The sequence below is a fragment of the Labrus bergylta genome, chromosome 7 (assembly GCF_963930695.1).
Source record: "Labrus bergylta chromosome 7, fLabBer1.1, whole genome shotgun sequence".
Taxonomy (NCBI): Eukaryota; Metazoa; Chordata; class Actinopteri; order Labriformes; family Labridae; genus Labrus; species Labrus bergylta.
Window position 1 is genome coordinate 25179538 of NC_089201.1, and position 10742 is coordinate 25190279.

At 41.1% G+C, this 10742-nt stretch overlaps 1 protein-coding gene across 1 annotated transcript in view; it reads left to right on the forward strand.

The window, feature by feature from the left end:
* Positions 1–10742, forward strand: part of syt7a (synaptotagmin VIIa) — a 78844-nt gene that overhangs the window by 36665 nt on the left and 31437 nt on the right. The window contains exon 3 of the mRNA XM_065957156.1: positions 10501–10580. Within this exon, the coding sequence (XP_065813228.1) occupies positions 10501–10580 (80 nt within the window). The remainder of the gene's footprint in view (positions 1–10500; positions 10581–10742) is intronic.

Here is a 10742-nt window from a genome sequence, read left to right on the forward strand (position 1 = left end):
CCACTTATAACATTTATAAACCACCGAGGGAAATGGTCTATGCTACAGATGTACACTCGAGCCTTTCTGTTGTTTACTTGGCTGGAACACTGCGTTACATTTGATATTCCGCCTTAAATTAAATGGAGCAGTGAATAACTCCTAGTTTCCTGCTGGGAATGGTGGTAGTTCTGCTGCCAGCCTCTTGGAAAGTGGTCCTCTCTGGAGCTACTCTGTAAATGGATATTATTTCAATTCTTGACAGAGCCGCACAGGATCCCCAGAGCAGGGTCAAGATGGGATGACAATCTTATGACCCTGTGAAAACTGCAATCAACCACATCCTCACGCACAAGATGATGCTGTGTGTGCATGTCTTATTTTTCTTACTTGTTAGTGTGGCTATATATACAGTATATAAGATATATACTACACTTATGTATAAATGGCTCAAGCATTTCTTTTCACCTTATACTGGTAACCTCAGTTTTTTTGGGGTGGTGGAGGGGTGTAACCAAAGACTGTAAGTAATCGATGTGGCTACAATGCCATCCCCAATTTGTTTTCCAAATCTCCAAAGGCTGTGAATCGGGCAAACTGTAGAAAACAAAGGCCGTGTATACATGGACAAAGTCTCAGTAATGTCACCCATTGGTTACTAAAGGGGACTGACAAACAGCTACAACAAGCCCGCCTGTCAGTCAGATCAGCCACTCCCCTTATTATGAATAACTCTTCATAATAACAAATAATCAAGACAGATTAGAAAAACAGCTTCATACGATCCAGGTGGGTTTTTTTTGACAAGCTGTCTACTCATTACTACGACCACTGGCCACTTGCCAGGGAAAATCTAAATTGTATGACTATAAACCCTGAATGTGCTAACAAGCCAATTATGGTCACACTGAAACCTGCTAATTAATGCTAACATACCAATAAAGTAATACTTATTATTATGAATACTTCGCATTAGAATAAATTAGCTTGGTTTACACCTAGCATACAGCCAGCAGCATTCAGCTGTCACTCAAAGTGACTGCATCTCTAAATATTCATATATAAAGCCTTCATATAATTAGACGGATGAGTTATGAAAATTCATCCCCCACACAGTTTTCATAAATAGGGAAATAAGCAAAACGTTATTTTCGTTCTGGGATATAAACGTGTATTTCACTTGCTAAGCATCTTAATATTAGCTCTGGTTGGGATTGACTCTGTTTAGGAACCAACCTCAAGTGGATAATTGGGTAACTGCGGTTTTTGAAGTCATTTGGCTTTATTTCTCAGCCCTGAGTTTGACACTTGTAATGCAAAGACACAATACGGTGTTAACAAGGTTCCTGTAATCTTTGGATCACTTCTGGATCCCTCACTGGTGTGAGACCAATTAACACACAGCTGCTTAATGCACAAAATAGAGTAAGACTAAATAAATAAATGTTAGTCATCCCTATCTTGATAAATGTGTTATTCTTATTATAAAGCTATTATAAAAATTCTAACAAAGCATAAATACAGCTAATCTTGTTAAAAAATCCTTTTCTGTCATTTATATCATCATCCTTAAGGTGTGTTATTTCTCTGCATGACTAACAACCATGAAGGCGCAGCAGTTCCTCAATCTGTTATTCTATAAAAAGTCCCCTCTCACTTCCCTTGATCTCTTTATCTCTGTAATCTTCCACAGAGGCCGTATATTCCCTGAACACATGATTAAAACGTATATACAGCATCATTTGCATAAACACGGTTACTTTCAAATGAGCTGCCTTATTACAGATGCATACTGTATCTACTGTCAAATCACACCGACTGATTTACCACACAACGGCTAAATGCTACTCCTACATGAGGGGACCTCGAGCCAAGCCGCATCCAAACTTTCATTTGTGATATTTCAGAGTGTACTCTTTGACAGTGTCAGCTTTCATAAGAACAAATGTTTGCCTCAAGCTTCACGTGTCAGTTGCGAGCGGGCCCATGCCAGTTTTGGTCATGATTCATAGGTTAATAGACAAGACATTTTGGGTGAGTGTTGCTTTCGGTGTTTTAGTTTTGGCAACCAGTGCGATGGGTTTTTATTTTAAAAGTCCTCATGTGCAGTCATCCTGAAGCCTCCCTCCTGCCTGGCTTTCAGTTATCTAAGCCCCCTGGAAGAACTGCAAGGGACTGCTATCATCTCCTTCTGCTGCCTGCTCAGTCTATTTGCTTATTGCTGTTTATAGATGCATCAGCAAGACATTTTTAGAATATGTGCTAAGCCAATTTGGTTTCTATAGGCGACTTCACATTTTTTTAATGAGGTTCCAGCTATTTTTCTTCTTCCTATTTTATCTTTCGTCCTTTGCTATTTGTCTTTCACCAAAACACCAGGTCAAATTCCTTGTATGTGTTAATGTACTTGACAATAAAAGCATTAAAAATGATTTTGTAATGAGAAACAAAGGTGATAAGAACAATTCAAAATCATAAAATAATCATAGTGTGTTTAAGCTGCTGCCTTATGCGGTTGATGATTGTCAGCATGGGCTCCTGTTGTAGGTGCTTGGTGGAATTTTGCGGATATCAGAGCTCACATCTGTGTAGGGAAGCAGTATCTGTTTGGGATTCAGAAACCCTCAGCACACTCCTGTGAGCCCTGAGCTGTTTGATCCGTGACATAGTTGTGAGCGTGGATGAGATTGGACCTGACCAGATTCATAGCCTGATTCAATCCCTGGGGGGGGCTTCACTTTTTTGTTGTTGATGCATTTACCAGGTGTCAGGAGTTCATGCTTGTTAGGGGGCTGATTTTCATTATGCAAATGAGAGGAAAGAGCGATCTGAAAATCAAATATAGAATTTCAAAGAATTGCCATGATATTGCATCTCAAGTGGATCTAAAGTCTTGCCGTTTCATATATATTTTGTGCCTTTGCAAAATCATGTCTCTTTATGTCACTTAGCACTACAGAAGAGCCAGGTATTTAAAATAAAATGTTTTGACGGATGAAGAATCATTGATAATTTTGCAGCGGACGATCGTTTTAATAGTGCACTCCTCTCTAATTATGGTGTGATGTGGATAATATTGAGCGAGCATGTAGACTCTTGCTGCCTGCTAATTCAGTGCAAACAAACACAGCTGGGTGTTGGAAGGCAGCGCACTGCCAACTGAGACAGAGAGAGTGGTAGTTTCTCTCTCTTCTGTCTCGTCTTGTGTCTGTAGTCTCCTAGAAAAAACCCTCAGCATCACCCTGGGCAGTCCAACAGCAAGTCCTTTCACACTCATCTGCAGTTCAAGAGCAAAAAAAAAACAGGACTCCATATATATACTCTTCACTGCACATACAAACACTATCATGCCAAAAAGTAACAGCATCAGCAGGTTAACACTTAAACCTGTTGTGGTAATTTGGGGACTTAGTCAAGCATTTAATAGGGCTGTCGCGGTGAAGGAATTTTCACGGTGATCCAGGGGGGGCTTGGTATTATCACAACCACCCGCTTTTTTATTTATTAAACAAATTTGTTTGTGCATCAGGGGTCAGAAACTAGCCTGCTATCAATCATATCTGGCCTGCAAGATTATTTTGAGTGTGACTTTTCTACAATTCTACAATTCACTTAGCAGATGCTTTTATCCAAAGCGACGTACATCAGAGAGTAGGTACAACACAAACAAGGATCTAGAAAAAAAGTCAGTAAGAGGAAACGATCAGCTTTGAGTTCGATTGGACACACAGGTGATGACAGGCATTGCACAGAGGCAAAGCACAACATTGACGGCAGTTCTTGAGAGCTCTAATCAGTATAGAAACCATCTTATAAGTCGTTGTTATCAAACAAAAACCATCGTCACAACCATCATCATCATCATCAATAATATCGAGACCATCATCATTAAGTTAGTAGGTATTCATGAAAGAGCTGGGTCTTTAGCTTTTTCATAAAGGTGCAGAGGGACTCTGCAGATTGGATGGAGTTTGGAAGTTCATTCCACCAACGGGGGGCAACAGAGAAAAGTCTAGACAGCGTCTTAGGACGATGTTGTAAAGGTGGGATCAGACGCCTTTCATTGGCAGAGCGTAGTGGGCGGGAGGGAGTGTAGACCTGGAAGTAAGGAGGAGCCGTTTTTGTCGCTGTTTTGTAAGCGAGCAGCAGAGTTTTCAATTTGATGCGAGCAGTAACTGGGAGCCAGTGTAAGGAGATGAACAGCAGAGTGACATGTGCTCTTTTAGGAAGGTTGAAGTCCAGTCGTGCTGCTGCATTTTGTATCATCTGCAAGGGTTTGATAGTGCATGTAGGAAGACCTGCTAGTAGAGAGTTGCAATAGTCGATGTGTGATATCACATGAAGAGCCTGTACCAGGAGCTGTGTAGCATGTTCTGACAGGTAAGGTCTGATCTTCCTGATGTTGTAGAGGGCAAATCGACATGACCGGGCAATCACGGCTACTTGAACCTTAAAAGTTAGCTGGAATGAGTTTGGTTGTTCCAAACTGGAAAATGATCTGTGGTTGCATAGAGGGACTGGCTGGGATGACAAGGAGCTGAGTCGTTGAAAGATTGAGTTGAAGTTGGCGTTCATTCATCCATTTAGAGATATCAGCAAGGCATGACGAGATTCTAGCTGAGACTGTAACATCGTCTGGCGGGAATGACAGGAAGAGCTGGGTATCGTCAGCATAGCAGTGGTATGAGAAGCCATGAGTGCGTATTATTGAACCAAGTGAGCTTTGTATATGGAGAAGAGAAGGGGACCAAACACTGACCCTTGAGGTACCCCTGTGGATAAGCTGTGCGCTTTGGACGCTTCTCCCTTCCACGACACTCTAAAGGATTGCCCAGCGAGGTAGGACACAAACCAGCAGAGGGCAGATCCTGAGATGCCAAGTTCAGAGATCGTGGATAGGAGGATTTGATGGTTGACTGTGTCAAAGGCAGCAGACAGGTCTAGCAGTAATAGAACTGAGGACTGAACCGCAGCTCTGGCAGCTAGTAGCGATTCTGTTACTGACAGTAGTGCAGTTTCAGTAGGGTGGCCCCGCTTAAAGCCTGACTGATTTGGGTCAAACAGATTGTTTCTGGACATAAACTCAGAGACTTGCTTAAAGACTGTGCGCTCAAGTATTTTTGACAGAAAGGGCAGAAGAGAAACCGGTCTGTAGTTTTCAACCTGGACTGGGTTTAGTGTGGGTTTTTTGAGCAGAGGGGTGACCCAACCGGTGGGGAACACACCCGTTGACAGAGAGGAGTTGATGATATGCAAGATTGTTGATGATAAGTGCAGCATTAAGCGGAGAGGAAATGGTCTGCAGGAGGCTTGATGGTATTGGGTCCAGAGGACAGGTGGTGGGCCGAGAGTCTAGCACAAGCTTAGTGACTTCGTCCTCAGTCAGAGAGGAGAATGAGTCGAGTGAGGCACTTTTGGTTGGTGCCTTTGGGCTGAGTTGGTCAGGCTCAGAAAACTGGTTCCTGATGGTTGCAATCTTTTCAGTAAAATACAAGGCAAACATGTCTGGTGTGAACAGATCGGAGGGTGGAGGAGGAGGTGGTTGAAGCAATGAGTTAAAAGCAGAAAACATTTTTCTTGTATCTGTGGCATTGTATATCTTGTTCTGATAATATGTTGTCTTGGCCGTTTTCAGGCTGGAGGAGAATGGGACAAAACCTTTTGCATACAAAAAAGTGCAAGACAGTTTCCTTTTTAAAAACCTGTACTGTACGATTTGGCTACAGAATACATTATGTGACGAGAGAGAGAATGTGCTGATAAGCTGAATGGACCTCACTGAGTGCTGGGCAAGTTGAGCCAGTTTTCACATTAAATATGTACTAAGTCTGTTGTTATGTTTTCTGGAGTTGAGTCTTATTCTACAGGTTTTTAAGAAACAAACTCGTGGTTATAGCTGCTGCTGCTCCCGTGACAGGGCTGTATTTCAGCACCAGGCACTGTTCATGTTTTGAATGTTGGTGTCTGTTACTAATTGTCACATAATAAAATAATAAAATAAGTAAATGTCACAATCAAAATCATCTTGCTGGCTAAATACTATTTGCGAGGAAATGAGATGTTTCCTTGTTTTAATGGGATCCCTTTGGAACAGATTAAATATTGCATCATCTAAATTAGCTGGTTCTCCTTTTTCATTTGGCCGAAAGTCAAAATGTTCCCAAAGGGGTGAAGTTACAGTCGGTTTAGCTACCAGTACAGTTGCCTTTGTGTCTGTCCGAACATTAGGTAGGGTGAGGTGACACACGTGCGTTTATGGCAGTTCCCTAATTCATTGCGGTTGGCTTGCTTATACCACGGTATTTCATTTTTGTGGTTACTGCAAAAGCTTTAGCATTTAAAACACATTCAAGACATCTCTGACTACTCAAGATCTCTTATTTAGCGTTTTTCATGTGTGAAAAAATCTTGACTTTGAGGTTTCTGAACTTTTTTGGGGGGTTGTCATTGCAGAGGAGGATAGCTTGTGGCAAAGAGTTGGAGTTGAACCCCGGGCCACACGCTTCAAGCACTATAGCTTCTGTACATGGGGTGCATGATATAAACCGCTAAATATAAATAACTCCAGAATAAAACAAATTATAGCAATCTAAACTCACTCTCACTGTTTAGTTTGGCTTAAACGCACATTATGTAAATTCTGCCACCAGGGGGCTCTCAATCAAAACAATAACAAAAGATGACTGGGAAGCCGATGAAAACGGACTCTGAGTTGACCGTAGTCATGATGAACGGGCGAAACAGACCTGAGGAAGACAATACGTTTACCGGCGATGTATCCAACTATAAATCACGTGATGTGTAAATATAATTTAAATGACTAATGAAAATAATTGGATATCATATATACTGCATTTCTGCCAATATATAACGATACATTTTTTGCACTTTGATTTCAGGCCTTTTGATTGCCCTATCTATGTTGAGGATCTTTTAATAGGTTCCAATTATGTGAATTTTGATTCAGCTGCCTTCTTGACAGTGCACCTGCCAATATATTATACTAGACTGCAGTAATTTCAATTCATAACACATGCTCTGTTGGGGTTTAATGGTTAAAACATGTATTTTTGGACAACTTGAGGCATTTTGAATATCTCTTATAATTGGTTCATCATATCAGTTGGAGCTATTTTGAACTCTCGGCTCAGAGCCAGACAGCTCTCAATACTAATTGTGTGAAACCTTTTGTCCTTTAACAAAAAGACGGCTGGTTTGAATTAGACATGAGTATTTTCAAGGGTCTTTGAGTACAGGGTGAGGAGGATGGGGGGAATAGCTCACTTTTCCATTGGTTTGCTTTAACCCCTCATTTGGGGTATTGAGCTAATTTCTTTATTGTTTCTTGTCTTATGTTCTTCAAGCTGCTAAGCTTTGCAATATTCATCACTATGGATCCCTGCAGCCTCCTAAACTCCCTGGGAAATAAAAGGAGAGTGTGTGTTCTCCAGTCTTGTGAATGAGCTTAAGGAAAAGTGTAGAGGCGATGTTTTTGAGGCTGTGTTTGTCTTTGTGTGCATGTGAAAAAGGACTGTGGGATTCAAAGCCCACTGCACTGAGTGCGAGAGCCCTTCCTTGTTTTCACATCCAATCCACTCAGGACTATCTGTCACTCATTGTTTCTCTCCGTTCCCCTTTCACACCTGTCTCTTCCTGGTATCCTTTTGTCTCTCATGCCGTCCTGCGCTGTCCTTGTTTACTCTCTTGCTAGCTGCCTCCCTTTTTTTTTTTGCCTTCTAAATTTGATTTCTATTTTAAGCCCTCACTCCTCTTTCCGTACTGGACTCTCACTCCTCCTCTGTGTCTTCCCACCGTCCTGAAAATTTCAGGAATACATTGAATGATATATGAGTTTCCTTTGATAGCCTGTCCTCACCTGACAGACATCCAGACTGGTTAACCTTTCCAGAAATTACTACACAAGAAAACAGTGTTTTTTTGTTGTTGTACATGTTTGTGGTGATTATTTTTGTATTTGGAAGACTCTACCTCTTGGGCATGCAGATGTTTTGTAGCTGCAATGGTAGACTGTTGGTGCAGAAAATAATGAGAGGTGATGTTGGATACAGCAATGAAAACAGCTATGAAAGGCCTGAAGTAGACTGTAACAAAATTAAGAAAGGTGCCTTTAATGAAGGCTGACAACATATACTGCCATGTTGGGATGTTTTATATATGTGTATATGCCATCATTTCCCATGTCTATGACTGCTAATAAAGAGACAGCTTAGGAGTCAGTGTTTAAATCACAAACACTCTTCTTGTTTGCAGCTGTTTAACTATTCGTTCCTGTCACATCTCTGTTTATTCATTTGTTGACCTTCCTGTTTCAGGTTAGTGCTGATTATACAACAGAGGAGCAGCTTTGTTTCCATCATGTGTGATTGATATAATTTTTGCTCAGAAGGGCCATTGTGCACTTTATCACTTCTGCTCAGCAAAGCTTTTGTCAACTCTCCAACAATATCGAGAGCCACAATATCCAAGATGTGGCCTGTCGTTTGAAATGAGAGCTGTGTTATCTGGAACTTAGAGACACTGCATCAGTTGGTTCTGGAGCTCTGAATATAGGCTGTTGCACAATTTGCATGTTCATACATCTCTGCTAATTATAGGTAATGCATGCCTCATATCGATCTGTGTCAATCCAGACTCTGTCGCCTCTAACCTGTAACCTCTGGCGGATTTCCTCTCTGTGTTTTCTTTATGCTCAGTGCTGAATTTGTGTTCATGATGACATGTGGGACATGAGTAGTAGTAAATGTGTGATATGTTTACTCTTTGAATAAGACTGGTAATCAGAGACCATTTGCAGGGCTCCTAATGGGAACCTTTCTTCTTTTGTTTGTGGTGCTAGTTGATCATGTGTCATTCTCTGGGAGGGCCAAACACTGAGATAAAAACCTGCACCGTAACCTCTACTGGACCTGTTCCATGCTGCATAAATCTGAGACTCAAATTCAACCTGAGACCCAAAGCTTTATAAAAGTTCATCTCCTAAGAGACAAAGTAATTCATACAGCACTGGCCTTTCAAAAATAAAGAAACACAGTTGAACTAAAACATTTGTTGTGTGTTGCCATTACACTTCATCAGTTTTCAAGAAGCTGTCATCAACTAACAGTTTGTCGTATGTCAACCATTTTTGATTATTTGCTAAATTCCAACGTTGCACATTCAGCTGTCAAAGTGATCTCAAGTTTTGCCTATTGGTGTCTCTTCTGTTTCCAACATGAGGAAAAGCAAGTGACCAAAACGAGAAAGGATAGGAAGATTGGATAAAAAAAAAAATCATCCTTTAATACTTGCAGGCTATTGAAAGGAAAAGAAAGACATTACGATTCAGATTTGTTAAAATGAAAAAAGTCAAGCATTGTCATGTCTGCCCTCAAGAGGAGAAGAAAACATTTAAAATGTTTCTTGAATGGCGCTTGCATTGTTCATTTCTGATTTGTTACAAGGAATCAGGGAATTAAATTGGCTTTCGCCACAAAGCATGAAGCAGATTTGTGTCTCAGGTTTAAATGTTTGATTTATCCTGGACTGTTAGCTTTATCTGTTTAAAGAGAGAAATAAATCATCACCAGAATACTGCTGATAGGAGATGGTATGATATTAGCGCGGATAACGTTCCGTCTGGTTTTTTTTTATACTGTTCACACAGACTGTTTTTACCTTAATACACCTAAGCCTGCTGATATGTAATTGGTTAATACAGCTTGGACTACAAATATACTATAAACGGAAACCAGAACACCCATGCTGTACTGTGTACAAAATCTACATTTTAATGTAGAATCTGTAAATAGAGTGTTGCACCCATGGAGTAAGCGTACCACAGGAAATTGCTCCCTTGCCAACTTAAGATCCAGTTGTCTGAGTCAACCCACAGCAGCAGTTTGGTATGTTTTACTCCCCCCTTATTTCCTGGGATGGAGACTCGATGTGTATCAGCGGATCACTTTCTGGGAAGCTTGTGTTGTATTTTGGAGGGGGTGGGACAACTTTAGACTTATCACTTCCCTTTCCCCTTAAGCACAGTGTCAATAAAGATTACCTGCATTGTGACATGTGTGAAACACCTTTAACTGTAATGAGCTTTTCCAGTATAGCGCACCCAGCAGACCTCACTTTCTGGAGCCTTTCAATTGCCATTATTTCCATGGTTACAGCAGGTCATGCTCTAGCTGTTTAAAAATCAGGCTAGTGCAGGACTTTCAAGAAGGCTTCTCTGCAGTACCCAGCGGATTATTAAAGAAGCAATTGCCATGTAAATATCAGAGTAGTGCGAATGATAATCATAGTCAGAAACGGCTCTCCACAGCAGATTTGATTTGACTTTGATGAGTGTAATCAGGAGACCATCAGGTAAAGGACTGGTGGCATAGTGTTCCTGAGATAATAAGAGAGGCATTTACACTTGAAATTAGTAAAGCAAAAACACAGCTTCAAAGGACAAATCCGAGCTAACCTTTTGTGTCTGTGCTTTCTCTGTCCTCCCCTCCCTCTGCTTGGCTCAAGGGGAAGAGGAATAAGCCAGGAGTGGAAACGGCAGACACTCCAGACTCGGCACGTGGGCGAGGGGAGAAGAAAGCCATCAAGTAAGTGCCTAGTAACTGGTTTGTGGAAGAATAATCTGGTGATAATTAACTACATTTGGTTCAGCTTTGAGTCCCTCGATATACACTCCTCAAACTAGTGAGCAATTGAAGCCTGCCATTTTTTATCTTGAATGGCCCGATCGCCACAAGAGCATGTTAGAG